The sequence below is a fragment of the Eptatretus burgeri genome, chromosome 5 (assembly GCF_056783735.1).
Source record: "Eptatretus burgeri isolate ZD-2024b chromosome 5, Ebu_testis_v1, whole genome shotgun sequence".
NCBI lineage: Eukaryota > Metazoa > Chordata > Myxini > Myxiniformes > Myxinidae > Eptatretus > Eptatretus burgeri.
In genome coordinates, this window is record NC_140965.1 from 82,735,656 (window position 1) to 82,763,612 (window position 27,957).

At 43.1% G+C, this 27,957-nt stretch overlaps 1 protein-coding gene across 2 annotated transcripts; it reads left to right on the forward strand.

The window, feature by feature from the left end:
* The first annotated feature begins 499 nt into the window (after positions 1-499).
* On the forward strand, positions 500-27,886 carry LOC147026843 (phosphatidate cytidylyltransferase 2-like). Of its 2 annotated transcripts, XM_085882677.1 has the most exons (15): positions 529-779; positions 3,138-3,264; positions 9,226-9,419; positions 13,111-13,207; positions 14,108-14,205; positions 14,634-14,773; positions 15,300-15,358; positions 15,980-16,062; positions 16,277-16,364; positions 16,687-16,755; positions 21,087-21,239; positions 21,407-21,526; positions 21,862-21,965; positions 22,963-23,091; positions 25,132-27,886. In XM_085882677.1, exons 2-15 carry the CDS (start codon positions 3,220-3,222, stop codon positions 25,145-25,147), a joined length of 1,395 nt encoding a protein of 464 aa, XP_085738803.1. In that variant the 5' UTR covers positions 529-779; positions 3,138-3,219; the 3' UTR covers positions 25,148-27,886. The 2 variants fall into 2 exon arrangements, with proteins under 2 accessions (XP_085738802.1, XP_085738803.1); XM_085882676.1 differs by lacking the exon at positions 3,138-3,264 and having other exon boundaries at positions 500-779.
* The last annotated feature ends 71 nt before the right edge of the window (positions 27,887-27,957 follow it).

The following is a 27,957-nucleotide window of genomic DNA, read 5'->3' on the forward strand; positions in this document are numbered from 1 at the left end:
ATCTGTGAGGGGATTGTGAAGTGTTTGTGAAATGTTTGTGAAATGTTTGTGAAATGTTTGTGAGGTTCTATGAGGGGATTGTGAGGCATCTGTGAGGGGATTGTGAAGTGTTTGTGAGGTTCTATGAGGGGATTGTGAGGCATCTGTAAGGGGATGTGAAGTGTTTGTGAGGTTCCATGAGGGGATTGTGAGGCGTCTGTGAGGAGTTCGTGAAGTTCTGTGAGGAGTTTGTGAGGTTCTGTGAGGCGTTTGTGAAATGTTTGTGAGGTTCTATGAGGGGCTTGTGAGGTTCTGTGAGGACCTCGTAAGAAGTGCCTGAAAGGTCTGTAAGGAGTCTGTGAGAATTCTGTGATGCCACTTCCTTATCCTTTCATAAATTGTCCCAACTCCTCCTGAATCTTCCTCACACATTGTCCCAACCGCACCTTCATTTGCAATTTCCCAGATGTAACCGCCCCACCCCGACTCCGTGTTTTCACGGTAAAGATGCAGTCTTTGCTCATTGCACATACCCGTCACAGGCAGACACTCAGCACGCCGGTTCCTCCAAGCACGCCGGTTCCCCCTGGTGGAAATCTCGCCAGGGAAGAATCTCGCGAGACGAACAGTCGGATCGGGCGGAGGTTCTTCCCATCGTTCGAGCACTTTTCCTCTCGCTCTGAGCGCGAACTCACGCACGCCCAGCATCGCCGTGCCGCGGTTTTCGCCCGGTTCTTGCCATGACAGAGCTGCGACGGAGGCAACAAGGAGATCAGGACCCGGAATGCGTCGCAGAGTCGGTAAGCTATCGCCATCGGCGTTTTACGGGCATTTTTCCAAAAGGGCTGAAGAGAGAACGATGCTGTGACGGGGATGAAGTGCGATGGGAATGAGTGCGCTCGGTGTTTGCCAAGGAGATGAGGGGATCAGGGAATGAGTGTGCATCTGGGGTCACCGGTAGAGCGCCCGGGGTTTCCTGTAAGTGTGGTAAATGACATTCATTGTCCATGTGGTGCGTCTGGCATTCACTAAAAGGTGTGTGTTTGAGTACGTCGAGCATGACGCTGATCTGATGAGCCCCAAAAGGTTGAAACTTGTCTGTAATGGCCGGTTGGAAGGTCGTGCTGAGCTCCCCAGGTCTCGAAGGAGTCTCATTGCCAATGCTGGACACCTCCTGGAGGTGGCCCTTCACCCTCGACTCGTGTAGCGTTGTTAAGACCCACAGCTTAGACCGGGTCATCAGCTGGGTACCGTGCTGGGGTAAACTAAGGTCGGGGTTATAGTTTTCAGCAAGACGTAAGTAGGCGGGCTCGTTCCATGCTCTTGCATTGCCATTGTGTCTACCAGGGGGCAAGGTAGACTTTGTGTCTACCAGGGGGAAAGGTGGCCATTGTGTCTACCAGGGGGAAAGGTGGCCATTGTGTCTACCAGGGGGCAAGGTGGCCATTGTGTCTACCAGGGGGCAAGGTAGACATTGTGTCTACCAGGGGGAAAGGTGGCCATTGTATCTACCAGAGGGAAAGGTGGCCATTGTGTCTACCAGGGGGAAAGGTGGCCATTGTGTCTACCAGGGGGAAAGGTGGACATTGTGTCTACCAGGGGGCAAGGTGGCCATTGTGTCTACCAGGGGGCAAGGTGGACATTGTGTCTACCAGTGGGCAAGGTGGCCATTGTGTCTACCAGTGGGCAAGGTGGCCATTGTGTCTACCAGGGGGCAAGGTGGCCATTGTGTCTACCAGGGGGCAAGGTGGACATTGTGTCTACCAGTGGGCAAGGTGGCCATTGTGTCTACCAGTGGGCAAGGTGGCCATTGTGTCTACCAGTGGGCAAGGTGGCCATTGTGTCTACCAGTGGGCAAGGTGGCCATTGTGTCTACCAGTGGGCAAGGTGGCCATTGTGTCTACCAGGGGGCAAGGTGGCCATTGTGTCTACCAGGGGGCAAGGTGGCCATTGTGTTTCCGGAACTATTTGTGCTCCACAGACGGTCGACGATATCGATTTGTTCTTTGGATCCAAGTCTCGTGCTTTCTCAATCACAGTTCATACCCTTCATTATAAGACTGACCACTAACAAAGTCGGCAAACGATCCTTAATGACTCTTGAAAGCCATTCCTGTCGAGAGCATCTTGCCTGTTTGCTACAGGAGAGTTAGTGGCAGCCTTTGATGAATGTCACAGATCGGGTCTTGCTCTGATTTGGTGTTGAACTGAGGTGGAGACCCTTTGACTCTTGTGTCGACACAGGATGACAGGCTGGTTTGCTGAAACACTGTGTTGGAGAACCGATGGCCATGTATGGATGACATGATCTTCAACAAGCTCAAATGAGCTAAGATCCTCGTCCTCTTAATGATGATGTCATAAAAACGAATATGACGTCATTGTGACGTATCAGGTTTGTGATAAATATATAATTATCTGTGCTAATGCCCGGCTTGATTCCCGCAAACAAAATCCAAACAGCTTGCCTAGTTTCGGCGATAATGGTATCGGCGATTTCCATTAGTGGCGATATTATGACGTCAATTTTTTTTTCTCGGAAGAATTTCCAAAATTGGAGATGGTTACTGCCTGCGTGTGGGCTTTCTGCATATACATGGCAAGTTTCACGAAAATCCGATGAAAACTCTGGGTTGTGAAACAAAAAATGTCAAAAATAGGAATGACGTCATAAAAATTGATATGACGTCATAGTGATGTATCATATGTGCGGCAATTCATCTCTGCTAATGCCCTGTTCGATTCCCGCAAACAGAATTCAAAAAGCTTGCCTCATTTCGGAGATAATTTTGTAGGCGATTTCCATTAGCGGAGATATTTTGACGTCGTAACTTTTTTTATAGGAGGAATTTTCAAAATCGGAGATGGTTACTGTCTGCGTAGGGTATTTTTACAAATATATGCCAAGTTTCAGGAAGTTTCGATGAAAACTGTAGGCTGTGAAACAAAAAATTCCACAAGAAGAAGATGAAGAACAACAACGTGAGTAAGACTTAGAGATCCTCCACGAGGATCTAAAAAGTACACAAGAAGAAGATGAAGAACACAACATGAGTAAGATTTAGAGATCCTCCACGATGATCTAAAAACCGATTATGTGTGCTGGAATCCTGATGGTCCTTCCCGACCCAACCATGAACTGTCACTCTTGCTCGCAGGCTGGGTGATCGATCCATCAACGATTTAATTGTCCGTCAGACATGGACGTTGTTAAGCCGTGGACCCCTCTGCCAGCGCTATATGCTCATGGACGTTGAAGATCACACGGTGTCTTTTGACAAAAAGGTAGGCCATTGTGCTCCAGCACTCTGAACAAATTCCAGATTCCAGTGCCAACCTTCAGGGGACACTGAATCAATGGCTCAGAAATGACGCAACCAGCAATTGTTTGCTGTACACAGACGAGTGACTGAAAGAACTTGCTTATGCACTGCCTATACAAAGTCTGCACCCCCTTTCAAAAATTTCACCTTTTGTTGCCTTATAAACTGTAATTAAATTGCATTAAATCAGACTTTTCCCACCTTTTATTTACACATTGTAACCCACAACTTCCAAGTGAAAAACAAATTCCACAAATTTCAGAAAATTAATTGAAAATACAAAACTAGAATATCTTGGCTGGATAAGTGTCCACCCCCCTATAAAAGGAGTTGTAAATGAGCTCAGGTGTAACTAATCACCTTCAAAATCACACACCAAGTTAATTGGCCTCCACCTGTGTTAAACTGCAGTGATTCTCATCATTACCTCTGCCACGAAGGTGAAGGAGGTTATGTTTTCCCCCTTTTCTGTCTGTCTGTTTGTAACTTGCAAAATCGAAGATTTTTCAAGTATATTGGTTAGTCGATAGTTATTCTGTCTGTCTGTCTGTTTGTTTGTTTGTCTGTCTTTCTGTCTGTTTATTGCCTACAGGTCACAATTCTCAACTGATCTTCACGAAACTTCACCACGTGGTGGAGTTTGCCACAAGAAAGAAATCTATTGTTTTTGAGATCAAAATGTGTAAAGGTCAACAACTTAGGACAGATTTCTAAAATGCTCAATTTTCATCTGATTGACTTGAAATTTGAAGAGGATTTATATTTCAGGTCACTGAATTCAACCACCAATTATTTTGGAGGTCAACATGGACCAAAAGGTCAACATAGGCCAGATTTCTAAAATTGTCAATTTTCATCCCATTCACATGAAATTTGAAGAGGAGTTGCAGATTTGGTCACTGAATTCAACCACCAATTATTTTGGAGGTCATCATGGACCAAAAGGTCAACATAGGCCGGATTTCTAAAATTGTCAATTTTCATCCTATTCACTTGAAATTTGAAGAGGAGTTGCATATTTGGTCATTGAATTCAACCACCAATTATTTTTGAGGTCAAATTTTTTTTAATGAACTTTGCAAGTATCGTGCTCTGCACGACGTCTTCGTGTTACTTGCAAAATCAAGATTTGGCAAGTATATTGGTCAGTCTATTTTGTTATTCTGTCTGTCTGTTTGACACCTTCAGGTCACAATTTTTAACCGATCTTCACAAAACTTCATCACATGGTAGAGTTTGTCATAAGGAAGAAGCCTATTGTTTTTGAGGTCAAAATCCTGACAAATCTCAAACTCTCACTATGTCTCTCCGAAAGGACCGTTTAGAACCCCCCCCCCCATCTACTTTCTCAACAATCTTCTGGAAGAAGTCCTTTCATTCAAGCTTCTGGGTCTTACTATCTGCCATGATCTTTCCTGGGAAATCCACATTTCCAACCTGGCGTCCAAAGACAGTCGCGACTGGGAATCCTCCGTCGTGCAAAGTCCTTCCTCGGCACACCTGAGCTCCTGACCACATACAAAGCTTTCGTCTGCAGCCTGATGGAGTACTGCTCTCCCCTCTGGGCTGGTGCTCCTGCCTCTCACCTTTCTCGGCTTCACGCTGTGGAAACCAAGGCATTTAGGATCATTGATATTTCCTGCGATGAGGCCGAGTCTTTGGGACTCTCACCGCAGGCAGGTCGGTGATCTTTCTGTCTTGTACCGTCTTCTCTCCGATCTCGCCGCCCCCCCCCCGCTTTCTCTGAGATATGTCCCCACCATATTTCCGCAGGGCGCTCAAGATCCGCCAACAACCCCCTTCTGGTAAAACTACCAAAATCACGATTCACTGCTCATCTTCACTCTTTCATTCCTCCTTTAAGGAAAAAATTTGGACATAATTTTCTCCGAAACCGCTTAACGACAAAAATTGAAACTTGGCATATGTCATCAACTCCCCATGGGGTACAGCGGGCTATAATGATGACATCATCGGAGAAGTGGTATTCCAGTCATAATTGGTTGAATTGAAATTATTTTCCAAAAAATCTTCATATATTTGATATGTGACCCGATCTGAATGAAGAATTCCATTTATGATGTTCATAACCCATGCCAAGAAACTATGTGACATAATAGAGTATATGGATGATTCAGGTATGTGGGCCGTAATAGTAGTGGGCTATAATAGCAGCGTGCTCAGTTAACGATGATATTTTTGTTCAGAATGAGCGCGTGAGGCTAGATGATGCACATGATGAGTGCCATTGTAGTTCGCTTTTAAATTCGTTTTCTCCACAACCACTTGAGTGATTGACACAAAACTTTCAACATAGGAGTACCTACCCATGGGAAATTTTGTTTCAACAAAGTTACATGATGATTGGATGGAAAATGTGGCTGGTGTTTCAAAAAGTCTGTTTTCTCTCGGCATGGGTTGCAGGGTGTTTCATGTATCAGGACGAAATGGTGACGTGATATCGTGACATACGACTACCATAGGGGCAAGTGACTCTGATCGTGACATGTCTAGGACAATCGTGGAGACAAAATTATGATACGAGCAGCATGATATACAGCCTTCCACAAATGGTTGCTTATGATGTGTAGCAGCAGGTTGCACCATTAGGCCATCAGCCACGGCTCAGGAAGTGCCTGAAAATCAAGTTTCGTTCCACTCATCGGGGGGGGGGGGGGGTAGACAAAACCTTGATAATATGATAGTATATATCCAAATACATACGTATGTAAAAGTTCTCCACTGAAATAGCTGAAGTTATTGTGTATTTTCATCTTGAAAATCGATACATTCCCCGCACTCTCTCATTTGAATTTTCTCCACTCGGATCACGTGTGGACCATGTGACGCCTCGACAGCCAATAGATCGGCTGACATCGTATGCAAATTTTGTCAGACTGTCATGTGACCAGCTAAGTTGTCCAAGATGGCAGCTTCCTACAGGGAGGAAATCACCAGCAGCTGAACGGCGATTTATCGGTAATTTTTGATGAATATGCCCAGTGAGGACGCTCCCCCGTGTATTATTCACCAGGACAATGTAGCGAACGAAGAAGTCAAACGTTTTATGTCTGTAAGATGGGATAAATGGAGAGAAAGTGTGAACAAATGGCTCGTCATAGATGGTCACGAACGACATTTAGCCGAGAGTGCCGGCGCAGGAGGACTAACTTCGATCATGGGCCTATTGTACCCGGAGTGCCGGCACGGAAGGACTAACCATTGTGCAACGCCAGCGCATCGACCCATCGAATGAACGTCATTGACCCTGCCTCGGACAGCTTTATATATAGCCGGTCAGCCATGGCCGGACATTACATACATACGGCCGGCAGAGCAGACAACTGGGCAGTCGAACTGGTGCTGATCGACACTTGAGGCGCACCCAGTCAGCGCGAGGATTGACTTTTCCGCATCGCTAGTCGTGTGGCGTCTTCATCTGGGAAGAGCAACCCTCGCCTCGCCATCGTCAGGGTGGCCTTGGGCCAGCCCCGCAGGGTTGAGTCGATGTAACGGGGCGCCGGGCGGTATCGTATGTCGCGGAGAGTTGATTCAATTATATTTATATATTTTACACCCATGTAGTTCGGTTCTAGTGTTGAGGACATTGCAGACCTCACGGGGTGGGGTCCCAGCATCCTTACCCATCATCGCATCAGCCCCTAGATGGCCCCAACTGCTACAATAGGGAAAGCGGGGTAATCTAATTTTGGCTTTTCATGGGAGTTGCAGATACGTTGCTAGCTAAAGGATGTGTACTGTAGTTCCGTTGCATTGCGAATTGGAAGAAAATAGAACTTTATTTGCAAGATCAACCCAGATATATACATAATTATCCGTCATCAAGAATTATCCGTCTTAACAAGGTGGGAGGCTAGGAATTATCTGAGCTGACCAGACGCGATAGTATCTATTTTCCTATCTAGGCATCACTTGGATGACAAAGGTCAATTTGCATCAAGGTTTATCCAAGCAACCTCTTCTTCGTCATCATCAGAAACATCAGTATCATCACTGTTTTCGGTGTTGGCATTTTCACAGTTGGTACATTTACACATCTGTACATGGTACATTGTTTTTTCGACAAGAGCACCTCAACCCTGCACACTTCGAAACATTACAAGAACAATGGCTTACTTGTAAGAGAATATCTGGACCTGGATTCAGTCACATCCATGTGATGCCGAGTTTACCATCAACCATTTGCCAGCCATGTCCTACAGGAGAAGGGGCGTTTATCCACTGGTAAATAGATCGTTGATGGATTGCCGCCTGGTAATTTGCCTGTAGGACATGCATGCGCAGTTTTTTTGGCGATGGTTCATCCATGCAATCATCACCAATTGCAGAGTCATCATGCATGGTTTGTGAACAACGTTTCTCAGCCCCACGTATTCTTTTTGCATCGATTAAGCGACGGTAGCAAGTGTCGTGGTAGCCCAGATGACTCGGGATTTCTTCACACTCAATATACACTCGTGCACTCTCGGCTAAACGTCGTTCGTGACCGTCTAAGACGAGCCATTTGTTGACACTTTATCTCCATTTATCCCATCTTACAGACATAAAACGTTTGACTTCTTCGTTCGCTACATTGCCCTGATGAATAATACACTGGGGAGCGTCCTCACTGGCCATATTTATCAAAAATTACCAATAAATCGCCGATCAGCTGCTGGTGATTTTTCTCCCTGCAGGAAGCTGCCATCTTGGACAACTTAGCTGGTCACATGACAGTCTGATGAAATTTGCATACGATGTCAGCCGATCTATTGGCTGTCGAGGCGTCACATGGTCCACACATGATCCGAGTGGAGAAAATTCAAATGAGAGAGCGTAAGGAATGCATCGATTTTCAAGATGAAAATACACAATTTCTGCAGCTATTTGAGTGGAGAACTTTTGGATATGTATGTATTTGGATATATACTATCACATTATCAAGGTTTTGTCTACTCCCCCCCCCCCCCCCCCGATGAGTGGAACGAAACTGCACAATACAGCTTACGGCTGATGACCTACATGTGATATGTGATGTCGCTTGCCTTGTGGGGAGATTACTGTTACTACCCCCCATCCCCTCCCATTTTCCAATGCCCGCCAATGACTTTGTGGATCCATCGTGATCCGCAGACCACAGATCGGTAACTACTGCTTGACACCATTGTTAGATGATGGTACTGTACAGTCAATTTGTCGTCATCTCTGATGAGCCCTGCAATTTGTGTTGGTCCTTTGTTGAATTTCCATCAATTTAGCACTTTTATTAGACCTGTGTGGTAAATTTATTGATGTTTTCATGTTCCACTCTGAAGACGAAGAGAATCTTGTGCAAATCAGGGTTGAATTGGATGTGATGTTAGTTTTGATAGAACAAGGGAATGGTTTCACTGAGGATTTTCGTTTGTAAATTGAAACCCTGGCCAACGGCACATGGAGTCAATTATGGCTAACTGTTGGTTAGATCGAAAAGACAGCCTCATAATGACTGGGAATAGTACATGCTGTTCTCATTTAGTGTTATACCTGTACCAGCTATTGTTCCTAAAATAGCATTGGCATTTCCAAGACAACAAGCCCCCCTCCTTTACTTGATATTTCCTTGACCTGCTGCTCTGAACCATTGACGGTGACATGGCTTTGCTTCCAAACAGCTTCCTTTGGTTCTCTTGGGAGAAGAGCAGTCATGTTCAATTTCTATTTTATTTATTTATTTCCTCTCATAATCTCCTTAAAAGGAGTCTGGTATTCTTGGATGTGAGAAGGGATTTCTTTAACATTAATTATTTTCTCTGCCAGGGAAAATACACAATGTTTGGTACCTCCTTCGACTCGTCTGCCGAGTCATCGGTCTATGCTTCAAGTAAAAATCCTAGTTGTTCTTTGTTTATACTTTCTGCTTGGAATATCAATTATACCACAGGTGAATCCTGGAAATCAACATCATGTGGGGACTGCCATGAAAGATGGCGACGAGAAGTTTGATGGTGACGGAATGGACAAGAAGGACAGGGTGAGAGAGGATCCTAAAGATGATTCGGACCTGCCGGAGGTGCCAGCGTCGGTGGACAACACACCTGAAGTCCTGAGCAAGGCGTTATCTGGTCTATCGTCGAGGTCGGTGATCGTCTGTGTGTATTTCAAACTCCGAACGGCGTCCTTTTCCAATCTGTGACCACGGGGTTAGGGAGGGCAGGGTGGATTGGCATGTCCGGTCTTTCTGTGACAGATCGCCATTGCATCAATGCCAGCATTATAATTCACTGCTGTGTTTTTCTTTTAATCATTTCAAATGATGATGAGGTACATTTTTTTTATTACAGTGCAGCCAAACGATCTATAAGTTCCGATGTAATGTACAGTTATCTCGTTGGCTTTTTAACACTTGTGCTCTTTTGGAGAAAAGGAATAAATAAGAGAACGTGTCCATGGGATTTTTCAGCTCGAGGAACTGACTCGCTGTCAGCACAGATTAAGAGCATCTGTCGGAGGCTTTGACCAGGCTGCAGTGTTGAATTCCACAACACGTGTTGCTTGTTGCTGCAACTCGAGTGCTTGTTATGACATGACGGGTGTTTATAAACATTGTGGATTTAGCCGAGTTTGGATGGATGACAGGTTGAAATCATGGTTTTGAAGAGTTAAACCTTCGGTGTGTTTGATTTGATTTGTCGGAGATATGTTTAATCATCTGTGGCCTACCAGTTCCTCGTGATTGGAAGCTGGTCATTTATATTGTTGCTGGTCATTTCTGTTGTTTCACTAAAGGCTGTCATGGTTTATTTTGAATTGGATCTTCAGAATTAGCAGATCACTGATATTTCACGATAAAATAGCATTTTCATTCCCCAACAACACTGAATCATTTTGTGCCCACTTCTTCCATCCACATCCGTGTTGAATATTGTATTCTCACTTCCATGGCGACGGTCTCCCATAATCCAAACTCCTTCACTGTTGCCCAAGTCCATGTATGACTCGAAGATGTTGCTGCAGCTTAATGGATTAATAGGATTTATTTTTGCCCCATAGGTGTACTAAGTTTTTTTTTTTGTATGAATTTTCCAACAGGACTTTATTTATTTTTTGCAAATATAATTTTGATTTGGATTTCATTTATTGATATATATACTAACAGGATGACCTAGATGTATGCACACTCGCCTCTAAGCTATCCTGCCTGGGTTTGAATCCTGACCCAGCTATAAACTGTCATCCCGATGCTTCACAAGCAGGGTGATTCATGCATGAATGTGTGTGCCGTCCCTCAGATGGATGTTAAACTGAGCATCCCATTTGCTGGCATTAGTTGGTGAATGTTAAAGATCCCATGGTGTCCTTCGTTAAGAATAGGTGAACAATCGCTGACACACTGAACAGATTTCAAATTCTTGCCTTAACCATTACTGGAAGAGAGTTGGCAAACCACCCAGTATGACTCCAGGCTTGGAAACTGCTGCGGAAGAACCAAGACTCTGTTTCACCGATTATGGTACATCGGACGTATAAATATCGTAAGGTCCAATCATGTCTCTCGCCCGCAATTGGAGGGAACAACCAATCGGCTCTCACATAATTATTTGGCTGAAATGGCAGAGGGTTAATTTTGAAGTCGTAGCCATAGCTGGGGATAATTGATTATGTGAGAGCCAATTGATTGTTCCCTCCAATTATAGGTGAGAAACGTGATTGGACCTTGCGGTATTTATATGTTAACTAGGAAATTGGAATTGCACATGCTACATGTTTTGGAGCCCCGGTGGTGTGTGTCTCTGTCTATGCTGTCGCTGATGACTTGCCAATATGTGGTGAAACATGTCCGGTGGCTGAGGGTAAGGAAGTGTTAACGAGTAAAGAGAAAAATCACGGTTTGGGATTGGAGGATGACCTGAGGTGGTTGTGTCCTTGCCATTTTGAAGCCCTGGAAGGAAGAGTTAGATTGAACCATCTCCAGAAGGCTGTTTCACTTTGTGGGAGAAAAGAGGATAAGGAGTGAAGATTTGCGGTGCACTTGAGTTTTAGGAGTTTCTCATGGATGGGTTTGCTAGAAGAACACATGCAACTTTGAGGGACGAGATAGGGACTGAGGGATGAAAGAACGAAGAGGGAGCAAGCCCCGAGGAGAGGCGTGGGATTGCTAAATTGTATTCTTTCTTCCCTTTCCTGTTCTCCCTCTTGTTGTATTTATTTTATCTCTTCTTTTTTTTCTTTTCTGTCCTTGTATTTGCCAGCCTGTGGCTGCACCGCAGCTTTATTTTTAGATCGTTGGCCCGAGGGGCACAACCCTTGTATCCACTTCGTTTTTTTTTTCTTTCACTGGTTTACTTGTTTGGTGTTTCTGTTCTTCTTGTCAGTGAGTGTGTCTGATCACATGGGGACCTCTTATTTGTTTGTATCCACTTGCTAATTGCCGCTCTGGTTGCTTCTATACTGGTAGTGCATTCCTCACCTTGATTTTTTTTTATCCCTGCCCATCCTCCTTTGCTATGGCCTCACCACCCCTGCACTTTGCATCCAAATACCGTGCATTCTTTTCTTCTGATCTTTTTTTATGACCGTGTACAAAGAACATAACAAGCATGTTCCAATCACAACATATTTGCCGAGAAGAAGAAGGATCCGTCTTCTGGGGAGAAAACGTTTGATGGCAGTGATAGAGGTTCTACGGATTGCCTACCAATTTTGATTGTTTTTTTCCTCCCACGGTCATAAATGCGTTTCTTTTATTTAATCTGCATTTACCTTGTTTGTTTCTACCATCTGAGAAGGTGGCTCATAATTCTGGTATTCCACGTACTCTGTTTACTTTTCTTTATTTTTTTTTTATACATGGGTCTAAGCCCATGGAGGAGCTGAATGACAAATAGCAGTGGATTTGCTAACTACAGAAGGGTATGGGAAATTGGACATGCACATGGAGGAAAGGAGGAATGGCACAACAATGAGTAACACTGGCCCGGATAGTAACAGGATGGGAAATAATTGGTGAGTGTAGAAGGGATCATGGGTGAGCGCATGAGGTAGTGATGGGCTGAACCAAGGACGACGAAACTATAAATATGAGGAGTGATTCAAGAATCAGGACAATAAGGGCATAAATTAATGCACATGGGCAACTAGCCTGGACTTTGAGAGGATGAGCAGGTGAGCATCTCTGGAAGAGCCCACGCAGCCTGGGGTGGCTCGTTACATCCTCGGCTTCACTATGATTGGCTTCTTTGTCATTAACTACTTGGGAGCACTTGTCCTCGTGTTGATAGTATGTCGTTTTCTTTTGTGCTCTCAATTTCTGGTTTCGAGATGGCAGAGCTAGGAGAGGTCAGGAGGAGCAAGGCCAAAGGCATGAAAATGGAGAGAATCAATCAACTTGCCACCAGTTGGAAAGCGACGCTCCTTGGGAATCCACCTCTTGTCTACTAATGGGAATGTGCCAGTGTCCATTATCTACTAATGTCTTTTTAATTTGCATTAAAAAAAAAAATCTCCCACAGTCTCCCTTTGTCCTCCTCGTTACATGCAGGTAACTTGAACTCAGGGGGAAGCCATTTGGGCCATCAAGCCTGTGCTTCATCCACACCCTGTTAATTAATTTCATTGTTCTATTTAATTATTCATTGGCTCATGACACTAATGCAATCTTTACCATCTAATATTTCACCCTGAGTCTAAAGGAAACCAAAACAACATAATAAAAATAGAACTAAAGCTGCTTGTTCTGCTTTTTCATCAATGTACTTCGTGTTGTCGCATTATCACGTGATGTAAATAATCTAATATTTGTCCTCCACGTCTGCCACTGGTGCTGCAGGTGGAAGAACTGGTGGATTCGTGGAATCCTCAGCCTCGCTATGATTGGCTTCTTCTTTGTCATTATCTACTTGGGAGCACTTGTCCTCGTGTTGATCGTATGTTGTTTGCTTTTGTGCTCTTAATTTCTGGTTTCGTTGCAATACCATTTGAGTTTGAGTATTTGTCTTGAGTCAACCATCAAGACATCTTCCATTGTACATATGGCTTAGCATTTGCAAATGTTGGCTTTAGTCTTGTAATCATTTGCAGTGAGAGCTAGGAACATGCATGCTATCTAAACCAGCAGTATAAGATGTTAACCTCTTCATACTGTCGTCCTCTCCCTAACAATGTACATCTGTGTTCTGAAATTCCCAGAGTGCCCTTTAACTGTACTGTACACTTCAATTATTTGAAGTTTTATCCTGCAAATTGACAGATGCAGTTGTTTTTGATGCATCCATACTTCCATCACAAAGTTAGTTCGAAGCCGGTTGCGTACTGGGCCGATTAGACTGTGCACATGCTGGCAGATTCGCTTCAACATGGCCTGGACTTTGCCCAAGAGCGTCCACGGGTTAGCCTCACGATAACAACCTGCGAATACCTTATTTTGCCCGAACATTGTTCCGTAGTCGGTGATGCATAAGATGTGCTCTCCACTCGGAATCGCCGGTGATTACAAGACAAGCTGGTGTTTCTCATGACATCCAAACGTAATTTCCTTAAATTTTGAACCCCACCATGTCTCGTTGAGTCGGATGATGGTAGGGTTGTCCGCTCAAAAAAGAAAGAGCAGTAGACTGCACCCATTATTTGCAACGGATTTTGATGAAATGTTTGTTTTCAAAACTCCAGTTCGCACCATTGCATTTGAAATCTGCTCTTGAATAATTACCCAGCACTTACACGGCGGAACACCTCAAGTGCACGGCTGCAATGCTTGTCCTTATTGAGTCATAAATTTTCTGATTGCAAAGTTTTCTTGCCTGTGTTGGTTTTGTCTTGTTTTGCAGGTGTTCATTGTCCAGATAAAGTGTTTTCAGGAAATCATTATGATTGGGTACAACGTTTACCACTCGTACGACTTGCCCTGGTTCCGGACACTCAGTTGGTATGTGTAAGCACTGAGACGTCATCAAAAGCTCCACATACCTTGAAGTTTATCGAATATTGACAAATACAGTGTTTTACCTTTCATTTCACATCCCATGTCCTGTAGCGATAATGGTTTTGTTTTTTTTGTGTTGTTTTATCATTCTACAAATTTATTCAAACTAATGTTTTGTGATTGCAGAACAAGTTCCATTTGTGCATATTTTTACATGCAAACTTTGTAGCCCTCCTTACCCCACTTCCCTCTATCCCCCCAGCTCTGTACAACACACCCTGTACAACCTGGGCGACACAACACAATGCTCTTTTCTGCATTTTGAGAAGGAAACGTTTCAGGTTGTCTTAAAATGTAATTAGGTTGGAGATTGCAGACGCACCCATTCGATTATTTGGCTTGTACTATAATGAGTGTGTCTCCTCTTGCAGGTACTTCTTGCTTTGTGTGAACTACTTCTTTTATGGAGAGACTGTGGCAGACTACTTCTTCACTCTGGTGCAGAGGGAGGAGCTTTTGCGATTACTCATGCGATACCACCGTTTCATCTCATTTGCCATGTACTTGACTGGTAAGGTGGCCCTCAAGATAGACTCGTGGGCTGAATGGCATGCATTGATAGGCCATATCGTGGGGCGGGTTGCCTTTTATATGCATGCTCACAGGAAAAGTACATGAAATAGCCTGAAGGCTTGTGATATGTTTGAACGAACACAGGGTTTCTTTATTTACATTTTGTAAGGGCTTTATGGAGACAGGTGTGACATGATGCAGCCTCATCGTTAACACCCGTGTATGGCAAAATGTTTACCGCCACTCGCACAATTTTGCCAATAACTTCAGAGTGTGGTTTGTTTGTGGGATAGCCTGATTATTGGCCAAGCCCTTCTCTTTCCAACTTTTCTTTTCTTTCTTTGATTCTTTCGACCAATGAAGTGTCGGTATCCTCTAACAACGTGTATGTTTCCTCCATGTATGCTTTTCCACATTCTCTCTGTGCAAAATCACATGCTCCCCCCACACTCCCACTCCGAAATCAAATGCTTGTTATGATGACAGATTGCCAAGCTCATGGTCATGGCATCAATGTGCCACAGGGTTTTGCATGTTTGTGCTGAGCCTGGTGAAGAAGCATTATCGCCTGCAGTTTTACATGGTAAGTGTTAAACTGTGTGACAACGGGTTTGAATCTTCTGAAACCGCCAAATATTTAGCCAATTGTGAGAATGAAAGCGCAGTGTGCTCAAAGCTTACGAGACAGGGCTTTGGATTGAGCACTGACACTTCTTCACTTTTATTCGACTTGCTTGTCGTCTTGCCAGCCTGGCTGTGTCAACACTATGCTCCATCATGTTCGCTTTAATGGTTATCTTGAATGAAACAAAAGCTTCATTTAAACATATACATCATGGAGAATTGTGGCAGCTCAATATCCTCATGACTCGATCGCTGCCACCACGTTTGAAGGTCAAATGGGGTCAAATTGCTTTGATTGCGTGAGCTTTCCCGACATGTCTTTATAATCTACATATTCTTGGACTTTTTACTTCCAGAAAAAAAGTCTGTCCAACAGTGGTTGGATGATTATTTTTTTATATATATATATATATATATATATATATATATATATATATATATATATATATATATATATATATATATATATATTTTATTTTTGGGAAGCTGCTCCACGAGTCCTGCTGAAAATAGACTGTTTTTTTTTCTGCACGATTCGTCGCCTTTGTCCCATGTGTTGTTTGTGCTGTTTTCCTTCTAGTTTGGCTGGACACATGTCACGTTGCTCATCGTTGTCACACAGTCGCACCTCGTCATCCATAACCTTTTTGAGGGAATGATTTGGTTAGTAAGCAACCGAGGTGACACATAACTGTATCGAATACCTTGAAATGTCAAAAAGTATTCTTTACTCAAAGTATTACCTTGATTACATTTGTATTTTTCTATTTTCTATCAACTATTTCTATTTTCAAGTCATATTTGCACAAAATGTATCTAGAAATTTGGTTCCTCGTGAAGCTGCACTTCCTGTTTGTTTTGGGGTTTTTTCCCCCAGGTTCATCGTGCCCATCTCGATGGTCATCTGTAACGATATAATGGCGTACATGTTTGGCTTCTTTTTTGGTCGAACACCTCTGATTAAGGTGCGCCTTTATTCCTCCTGGAGTCGTATCACCTTTCACGACGTGTTCTGGAGGCTCTTTCTTGTTTTCTTTGATGCGTGAACAAAGGTGACACTTTGACAGCCGTTTCCTCCCACAATGATCATCTGTGACAAACATTAACCATGCACCAAGGCCTCACGTAACTAATGGCACATCGCATCGTTGCAACGTGCAATTTTCCCAAAGCCTTACTGTAACAGCGTGCTTTGTGATTGCCACATCATGCGTGCTATCATTGAAGTCCCTAGGCCCTCTCATTGCCTGGTGTCATTATTAATGAGCCTTGTTTCTTACTCGACAGCTATCCCCGAAGAAAACCTGGGAGGGGTTCATCGGAGGATTCTTCTCAACAGTAATTTTCGGACTTCTGGTAAGACGTGCATTGCACCATTTAATGTGCCATGAGAAAATGTGACTACTCGTATTTCTTGTTTATAAATCAATTATTTTCGTATGACATGTGCAGCAATGTCAGGCTGTCAGGATAACTTGCATACATTGCACTTAACGATCTGCTGCTTGCGTCATATTCCTATGCCAGCTATGGACTGTCTTCCTGGCACTTCCCAGGCAGAGTGTTGCTTTGGTGCATGTGTCGTCATTCAGTGAGGTTAAGCTGGGTGTCCAATGTGCCATCATTCAAGGGTGGATGTTCAAAAATCTTGCTGTAGCTTTCAAATAGAGTAGGTCATTTTGTACTGGTACCCTGGTCATCTTTCAAATCTGCCATAACGTCGCCTGCAGAGGAAATGGGGCTTTGCCAGGTCGATTTGCTGTTTGACATGGTAATTTGGTGCCACAGTTATCCTCAAGTTCTTGGAACTGATCATATCAGATTGGATTCTATTATGTATGTGGTTCATTGGTTGAAAATATTGGGATTCCACATTCATATTCATGTTTTCAGAAATGATAAAGAAATTATTATTTTAAATTACCTTGAAATAGAATTGGAAGCTATTTTTGGACGATCTCTTACCTGACCGTCTGCAAATGCTGTGCTGCTCTAGCTCCCTTACATGTTGGTTGGGTACCCCTGCTTTGTGTGCCCTTTCGAGTACAACAGCATGTTGTAAACTCGGAGTTCGAGGCTCAACACAAGGGGCAACACTCAGGTCCTGAGGCCGCCAGGCACAGATAACTTTGTGCACCGGCAGATTGCCAGGCAACCATGAACGCTGATTGGCATGGCCAATCCTGGCAGGATTACACTACTTTGCACGATACCTTACCTGTGGACGGCCTGTCAATTAGGGTCATGTGCTCTTGGCACACACTGGGACAACTGCCAAGTGATAGTGAGTGTATACCTGGTGTTGGCTTAATGGGTAGGGTGGTGGGCTTGGGACCTGAGGATCCTGAGTTCAAATCCCACCTTGCTGTTGAATTAATACCAGGTGGGGTTGACTCTGCCTGTCATCCTTCCGAGGTCGGCTAAATGAGTACCAGCTTACTGGTATCCTGTGTGGGAGTGGCAATCCATCCAGGATTGTGCCCATTAGCCAAGGAGACTGCTTAGGCAGCACTAACCCTCTGCACAGAGTATGGTCCCAATGGATGGAGAGATGGATCGTGAGTGTGCGCTGGCTAACAAGAGCAAATTTGGTTGGGTGTAGGCTGGGTACCCTTGCTTCATGTGCTCTTTCGAGTACAACAGCGTGACCAACAGTTTCGGAGTGGACTGTGAGCCTTTGGAGTTCCGTTTACAGAACTATACTGTAATTGCAGTATTGTGCTCTATTTCAGGCTGGGTCGTACTGATATTGTTCCCATCACCACGGTTTCACCGTGTTTATTTGCTCCCTTTGCATGATGCTTTTCAAACCCATAATGGTCTCGTCTTTTACAAACCACCCAATCAAATAATATCCACCATTTCACCAACTTCCCAGCTAAACTAATTTGTGGAGCATGCTGGACCAATGAAGGAAAAAATGAAACGAGCTGGGTACATTTATAACGAGCAATTTATTGAAAAGCAAGGGCAAGGAAAGTTATGTGGCACATTAAAAAGGGTTGATTCGCAAAATTATGTACAGCAGGGGAAAGTAAGGAATTTGTGGGTGCAGCAAAAGAAACGCAAATATTTACAAAAAGAAAGAGGACACAGAGCAAAGTTAACCCGGGATAAATTTCTACGATCTTAACTTTATGTTACACATAAAGAGCGCCATCACATATACACCCGAGGAAGCTAGAGAATCCAGAAAGAAGAGAAGTTGAGGTCTTGGCGAGCTCGTTGTACCTGGCATAGTCGACGGACGGACATACACAACCCAAACGCTTAGGAAGGGCGAGGAGGGAAGAAACCTGGGGTTGTTTATTGTGCGTAAGTGGGCCTTGCAAAAATGTAGTGCAGCGTGATGCAAGAAGAAGTGTGAGAGGTGCGAATCAGTAATTGTTGCTCTTTTTAGTTCGTACGTCCACAGTGGACGCGATACAGATGGGAGAAAAAGATGCGTGAGAAGACGGCTTAACAGGGCACGTGTGAGAAGGTCTGTAAATGTTTGGCTAATGACTGAGGAACGCTGTCAAAGCCGAGCGTCGATGACCTGGGGATGACCTGGCAATGACCCCGGCAATGCTCGCTGCCCTCAGCTCGGATGATGCTTGGCTCGGTAAAGGCTATGGATGAAGAGATTCTGCTGAACGGCTCTGATTTGCTCTCTTTTTTTGTAGAGCCTGGAGTGGAGGACAGGCCAAAAAATGGATCAAAAGACACTAGGCATTTCGACATGTCCTGATTGGTGCGTGGATGTCACCCCGAGCCAGAGCCGAAAATGGCTTCAGTTGCGCTCCGGCCGAGCCACGCGACACAGCTCCGTAATTAACATTGTCAGAGCATCTTTGGTAGCGCTCTCCGGCCGTGAATGTGCGCTGAACTCCGTTTGAGCGTTGTTATTTAGTGGAGCACTAGGGCTCGTTCAACGACCGGACGTTGTTGAACGAGTCCCAGCACATATTTGCGCTTCAAGTTGCACGTCGAAATACCCCAGCTCATCGTGTCCTCATTCCTCCGGCATCCTCAGAGACTGTGGTGAGCATCCAGGAAGTTAACTGTGGTTGGGGCAGTTTCTTGAGGTTGTGAGGTAGAGGAAGTGCTGTGGCATTTGTGGTGAAAGTGTTGAAGCATTGGGAGTGGTTGAAGCGGTTGTGATGAGGAGGTTGAAGTGGTTGGTCACGGTTGTGGAGTTTGTGGTGAAGAGTTCGGGCATAGGTTGTGGGGATTTTTTTAGAAGGCGTTTTGAGAATTATGGTGAGGGTTGTAGCATTGTGGTGAACATGGTGAGGGTCTGAGATGAGCCGTCGGTTGGTTTATGGGATGCCGTTTGAACAGGAAATGGCGTGCATATGCAAATGAGGCGATCACTGCGCCTTCTTCACGCTCTGCAGATAGCGTTACGGGCTTGACGTGCATGTATACCTGGTTTTGTATGAAATAAAAGGAAGTAAACTAAATGAAAGGATGAGGGATTAAAGGAAGTAAACTAAATGAAAGAATAAGGGACTAAAAGGAAGTAAACGAAATAAGAGAATGAGGGATTAAGAGGAAGGAAACTAAATGAAAGAATGAGGGATTAAAAGGAAGTAAACTAATTGAAGGAATGGATTAAAAGGAAGTCAACTAAATAAAGAATGAGGGATTAAAAGGAAGTAAACTAAATGAAATAATGAGGGATTAAAAGGAAGTAAACTAAATGAAAGAATGGATTAAAAGGAAGTAAACTAAATGAGAGAATGAGGGATTAAAAGGAAGTAAACAAAATGAAAGAATGGGGGATCAAAAGGAGGAGAGGAGATTGGGACCATACTCTGTGCAGAGCATTGGTGCTGCTTCAGCAGTCTCATTGGCTGTTGAGCACAATCCTGGATGGGTCGCCACTCCGACACAGTATACCAGCATGCTGGCACTCATTTTGCCGACCTCAGAAGGATGACAGGTCGAGTTAACCCCACCTGGTATTAATTCAACAGCCGAGCGGGATTTGAACTCAGGGCCCTAGGATACAAAGCCTGCCACCCTAACCATTAACCAGACATGGATTAAAAGGAAGTAAACTTAATGAAAGAATGAGGGATTAAGAGGAAGTAAACTAAATGAAAGAATGTGGGATTAAGAGGAAGTAAACTAAATGAAAGAATGTGGGATTAAAAGGAAGTAAACTAAATGAAAGAATGTGGGATTAAGAGAAAGTAAACTAAATGAAAGAATGAGGGATTAAAAGGAAGTAGTAAACTAAATGAAAGAATGAGGGATTAAGAGGAAGTAAACTAAATGAAAGAATGAGGGATTAAGAGGAAGTAAACTAAATAAAAGAATGAGGGATTGAAAGGAAGTAAAGTCAATGAAAGAATGAGAGATTAAAAGGAAGTCAACTAAATGAAAGAATGAGGGATTAAAAGGAAGTAAACTAAATGAGGGATTGAAGACGTAACTAAAAGCCCTACACAATGCATCATGTTCCATTTACCCACAAGACATATGGAAGGGCTAACCAAACAAATACTAACGAGATAACTATCTCAAGATCGCTGTATGTTGGATGCCATTGCTTCGGAGGAGTACTGGCTTTGCAGAGCTGAAACGATATTCATGTTTTCACGAATGATAAATAAATTATTTTGAATTGTCTTGAAATTGAATTGAAAGCTCTTTTTGGAGGATCTCATATCTGACCTGCAAATTCTGTGTTGCTCTAGCTTGCTTACGTGTTGGCTGGGTACCCCTGCTTCGTGTGCCCTTTCGAGTACAACAGCGTCACCAACAGTTTTGGAGTGGACTGTGAGCCTTCGGAGTTGTTCCGTTTACAGAACTATACTGTGCCTGCAGCATTGCGCTCCTTTTCAGGCTGGGTAGTACTGATATTATTCCCATCACCACGGCTTCACCGTGTTTATTTGCTCCCTTTGCATGATGCTGCTCAAACCCATAACGGTCTCGTCCATTACAAACGACTCGATCAAATAATTTGTCTCCCCCATCCACCAATTTTCTTTGTTTCCCTCTTTCCTCTCTGCAGGAGACTGTAAAGTTGTACCCATTCCAAATCCACAGCATAGCCCTGTCTACATTTGCTTCACTCATCAGCCCCTTTGGAGGGTTCTTTGCCAGTGGCTTCAAGCGTGCTTTCAAAATAAAGGTAATAGTAAACACGGGCTTTCCGCCTCACTGGTGACATTGTCAGTGGAACTAATAGTATATATTTGTGACTACCCACCTAGCTCGCGATGCTAGTTTGGCCGATTATGCTTTATGACAGTCTTTAATTTATTAGGAATGCTGCTGCCCTCTGTTTAGCCCTTTCATGAGCAAATTATTCTGTGTATAAAACCAAAAATAAATACTCAATCACATTTTTGGGCCCAATGGCTTTCACCCATTGGATCAATGTAACTTTAAAAATAGAGGTACAGCGCTGGAGTACAAATTTCAAAGCTACGTGGTATATCCCCCCCCTCATTGGTTCCTCTGTAGGACTTTGCCAACACTATTCCTGGACATGGAGGCATCATGGATCGCTTTGATTGCCAGTACCTCATGGCGACATTTGTGCACGTGTACGTGGCAAGCTTCATCAGGTGCGGTCAACTCGAGCGAGTCATCATGGTGGGGGTAGGATGGTATTGGGTTTGAGCAGAGAAGGAGAATCGAACTGTGGTGCGTGTGGGCCGGGATGTTCACCAATCAATGTTATGGCTGTTACAGCCATATAATTATTTGAATCGGCCTGATATTTTCTTGCACTGTTAACTGTAACACAATTTGAATTTACGATTGAGGTGACATTGCGTAGCATGATTGACACGTGGACCAGACTTTAAATTAAGGGTTTTCTATATTTGTGCAACAGTGTTTAAGTCTTATGTAGGACTGTGTATATGCTTTGAATGGAAACCATGGAAACGTTAATCAAGGTATGCTCACCTCTGTGGGGAGTGATGGAGAAGCTGAAGTTTTGGGTGTTAACCTTCTTTTGCACCGATGAAGGGTTAATTCCCAAAATATGAGCTTTTCCTTGTTTCCAGCCATTATCATACCTCAGTCAACGTTCCATTGATTCCATCTATTGTGTTGTACCTGTGCGTTGATGAAGATCGACATAACCTTCAACAGCAACACTAATTTGTTCTGCTTTCTGTGCATGCTGTACTTGAGATACAAGGATGTTAGGAATCGATCGAACAATTGACACAATATTCGTCAATTTACCAGTCCACTTTGCACACCCTGAATGATGTTTGAACCTGTGGTTGCCTCATAACGTGACTGGATCTTGAACTGTAGTACTAAACAGGCCGCCCCTGATTTTCTTAACGTTTTCTTTGTAGAAGTGCCTCTGGGAGCAGCCGGGGGGGGGGGGGTGCTGTGGAGCATTTTTTTCTGTGCTCGTGATATGACCCTGGGTACCCCAGCACCTCTGCAAATTTTGGTGGAGATTGGCCCAGCCATTTTCAATTCTATAAATATAGGATGTACATTCACACAGAGTTGCCTTGTTTCATATAGTGAGATTTAATTTATATTTCAATTTCATGTTTTTGACCAACAGTTAATTGACATCTGCTCTGTCCTTAGGGGCCCAAACACCAGCAAGCTGTTTCAGCAGGTTCTGTTTCTTCGGCCTGAACAGCAAGTCCAACTCTTCACCTTGCTGCAGGATAGCCTGTGGAAAAGGGGCTTATTGCCAGTGGAGGAGCAACAGGGGTAAGATTTTGGATATGGTGGTTGTGGTTAGCAGTTATTAGAAGAAGAAAAAATGTGTAATCTCTCGAGCTCGAGCTGAGGGTTTTATATGAAACTAGAACGGGCACTCGGTAGAGCGCATACCTTCGCCGCCGCAACTTTTTTCCGGGCACATTTGAAAAACGTCATTTTAAAACGTCCATGACGTCACAACCGTCAGTCCGATTGACATCAAATTTGGTGTGTAACCTCCTTGAAGGCAGTCCAACAAAATGAAATGATAAACACTGAAAAATTAAAAAGTTGAAAAATGACGTCATCTTTTGACGTCATTTTGACGCACTTCCAGGGACGTCACGTCCAATCGGGGACTACCATTCTGAAAGCTCGTAGTTCACTGAACGTTTTAACGTTGGTTTCATGTCAATAGCTCTATTAGATCTGAAGCTATGCCTACAAGTATATTTTGACCTTGAGTGTGACCTTGACCTTGACTACAGAGTTAATTGGCAAAACCTGTACATCAATAAACATATTTTGGTACTGATCCTAATGCCTGGATTTGGGAGACTTTGCTTTATAAATTATATAGATATTTGAATGTAAAATATCAGTACATTTTAGCCACAATTGAAAAACGTCATGTTCAAACGTCAATGAAGTCATAACGGTCAGTCCGATCGAAGTCAAATTTGGTGTGTGACGTCCTACAAAACGGTATGATCAAAACTGATGAGATCGAAAATTGAAAATTTACGTCATCTTGTGACGTCATTTAGACGCACTTCCGATGACGTTACGTCAAATCCGACACTACTTATCCGAAAGGTATCTCGTCATGGAACAATATGGCAGTGGTTGCATGTCGATAGCTGTATTATGAAGGAAGTTATGCTCAAAAGAGTGTTTTTGACCTTTTCATGACCTTGACCTTTGACCTGATCGCTCCCAAAATCTAATCAAATCGTCCTTGGATACTCACGAATCATCCCACCAAATTTCATGCAATTCGGTTCAATACTTTGTGAGTTATGCGAATAACTAACAAACACACATATTCACAAATAAATAAATACACAGCGACCAAAACATAACCTTTCGCAGAATGCGAAGGTAACTAATGGCACCCGAAGAGATTAGGCTGCAGCTGATGAAGTATGGTTTCACATAATAAAGAAGAAGCTGTTATGGTTATGTGTGTGTGTGTGTGTGTGTGTGTGTGTGTGTGTGTGTTTTTTAGTTATTATCCCCCGCCACGTGGCGGAAGGGGGATATTGTTATCACCCGGGTCGTCCGTCCGGCTGTCTGTCTGTCTCTGTCTGTCTGTCCGTCCGTCCGGCTGGGCGTCAACATTTATAGCTGTGAGTGCAATAACTCATAAACTGTTCACCATATCGATTTGAAATTTGGGTCACACATGTAACACATGAAAAGGAAGAACCCTATTGATTTTGGGCGTGGCCGGATCCAAGATGGCCGACTGGGGCGGTGTCAACATTTATAGCTGTGAGTGCGATAACTCATAAACTGTTTGCCATAAAGATTTGAAATTTGGGTCACACATGTACCACCTGAAAAGGAAGAACCCTATTGATTTTGGGCGTGGCCAGATCCAAGATGGCCGACTGGGGCGGCCATCTTGAAAAAAGTTTTTCGCCATATCGATTTGAAATTTGGGTCACACATGTACCACCTGAAAAGGAAGAACCCTATTGATTTTGGGCGTGGCCGGATCCAAGATGGCCGACTGGGGCGGCCATCTTGAAAAAAATGTTTTTTGCAATAAATGGAAAACTGCTTATCTGATTTCAATTATTTTTCAATGGCGGGGGATTCCCCATCTCTGATGGTATATTTATTTCTTAACCATTTCAGCTTTTGTCATCAAATATTATTCAAATCGTTGGCATATATTATGAGAATATTGATGATGCTAAGTAAAAAATTATACATTTCTGGCTGTTGTTTTCGTCAAATTTAGTTTGAGTACAAAGCGGATGTGGATGGGCTTTGCATTTTGAGGTGCTTTTTAGTTGTCTATTCTTTTTCTCTTCCTACCAGGGCTGTGCGCCAGTAATGACTGCCTTTGGTGTTGTGAGTTTTATTAGTGGTGAAGAACTGAAGACCTGCCCCTTTGACCTCAAAGGGTCCTTTTTTTTCAGTGGAAACCCAAAACACCGCATCAAAAGCCAATTCGGTGCAAGTTATTCCAAGAAGACAGTACTTCTGGGTTGCAGCATAGTCTAATAATAATAATAATAAATTGGTTGATTAAAGATTATCCACTGGATAGCCTGTCACATGCTACTGAACTGACACTCCTTGCAAAGCACATGTAATCGGAATGGAACTGTTTTAATCTCCACGTTTCAGTATTGCCAAACTTAACGGCTTCTTTGTTAATCGTTAGTCACTGGAAACAAACTGTGCTTTCTGTTCCACTATAAGGGTTTTGCTGAAGTTATAACAACCTTCTGTTGGTAGTCGTGCAGCTATTGTTGTCTCTTCCGCCTAAGCTTGGCAACTCAGAGTTATATTTATTTTGCTTCTTTTACAAGCTAAGGTATGCCATAATTCCATTGACGAAGTGTCTTGAAGTTGTTTACCCATCCCCCTCCCCCCTTCCTCCTCGCTTTCAAAAATGCCGAAATTAAGTTATGCTAATTTATTTTTCCTTCAATGATGATCTTGAGGACAATACAAAGTCATTCACAAAGCTTTCACTGGATATCACATTTGAGAGGTTGAAGGTACAAATGTGCTTTTAAGGAAAAGACCCTTTGAAGTTGAGTGATATTGGCTTTCTTTAATACTGATTTATATCCACCATTTCACTTATAGTATGATGCTATCAATAACGGTGAATGAAAGTAGATTAGGATTTCCATTAGGACAGTTCATGGGGCTGATTTTCCGCTTAAATCTCCTGGCTTGGTATTTTTTGCACTTGAAGCCCAAAAGGATGAACAGGGTATCGAGTTCAAATGGAGAAGTTCAGTAAGCTTGCTCAATCGGTGGAATTATCTTTTTCTCTCTTGCTCATCTGGCAAGCAAATCTGCAGCAGTTTAGTCAGGGTGCCATAGACGTTATGTTTTATTTTTGTTAACCTCAAAGGTTTGGCACTGTAATGTTCAGTGAGAGTTTTAAGCGATTCCAAGTGTGCTGTTTGATGAGGTTTAGCAATTTTACCATTAAAAGGGTTAAACGCAGTATTCTATGAGTGGGTATTGAGGGCAGGGTGTTGGGTGAGGAGATGGGAGGGGGTGAGTTGAGTTATTGGCCATGCATGTATTGCATGTATGTTTGGTTGAGGACTCTTTGAACCTCCCCCCCACCCTCCCTTTTCGCATATTATTTTGAAAGAGACTGAAAATTTTTGAATTGAAAGGGCCTGCCATAATGAGCGATCCAATTTGCTATTCTTGGGATAACCAATTTTAACTGTGTCCTCGGACTCAACAGATATGGAAACACCTTGGCGGAATGTTAGTTGGGCTCTTATTACAGTTTGATAAGAGTGAGGCTTTCCTGGCAGTAAATAATGAAGCAATCTGTTCCAAAGAGCGCACTGTGATGTATGTGGTCCACGATAGGTGCTTGATTTCAGAGAAAGCTTTCCAAAACGATGACTCGATGAAGATCTCTGAGAGCGAGCATGTGTGACAATTGGAGTTCGTGAGGATAAGTTTTAATTCCGTTTGGGCGTGTAGCAGAAAGTTTCACTTTCTAGCCTGTTCAACGATCAATCGGTGGGATTTCTTTTCTGTAAGCACTCTTTATATAGCTTTGTTACTATATTGTGAAGATATATGTATATATACGTATATATTATGTATTATGTGTATGTATGTATATATGTATATGTATATGTGTATATATATATATATATATATATATATATATATATATATATATATATATATATATACATATATATACATACACATGCACAATGACTTGGTGTACAGATTTTTTTTTTTTTTCAGTATATTTTTTATGATTTAAAAAGTCTTCTTGTCCCTTACTACCCCCACTCTCCCAAACATTTGAAAGCGGTCAGGTGCTGCTGGTATTGTTGTCTGTAAGGTAAACGTTATCTGTAGGTACACCTCAAAATGCTCTGCTTCTGCAATTACTTAAATTGTTGCACAGTGTTTCCTTCGACTCTTCGAGGCAAGTGAGCTGTGGAAAGTCGCTCGCAATGTGCACATAAACACCTTTTATTCACAATGATCTTGTTGGACTATGTGAGATTTGTACATGTTTGTTTCTACTCGATATTGCCCTACGTTAATTGCAGCTGGCCTGGGCATTGGATTTTTTTTTTCCTTTCCTTTGCTCGAGGCACATCAAGCCTAAACAGATAAGCTCAATGAGGAACTCCTTGCAATTAGCCATGGGCCAAGATAGAAAAACTAATTTTAAAGCAGAATGTGCAGTGGCTTTTGTGTTAGTCCACCAACTTCCTCACCACGACACCCACAGTTTGGCGGCATAGTCACCGTTTTGTATCGCCAAATGGAAATGCTGATTCGGTCAAGTCTGCTAATCAGGCAACTTCTCCCCGGTCTTTGGGATCTGCTTGGCTCTTATCAGCAACCTTTCCCTTGATTGTCGTCGAGTGGTTTGTTTGTTTATATTTTCCTTCGTTTGTAGTTTTTTGGTTTCCTTTTTGACCCCTTTCCTTGTCGCAGAAATTTGTCTGTCTCGGATGTGCTCATTATATGGTTTGTATACATGGAGTAAATCTCTGGTATTTGTTCACTGGCATTGCTTTTGTGAATGGCGCAAAGTAAATTTAATATTCTCATGTAAGGCGAGTGTGTTTTCTATTGTTAACATTTTATTGTTTGGACAAACTTTTCTCATGAACATGTTAAATGAGG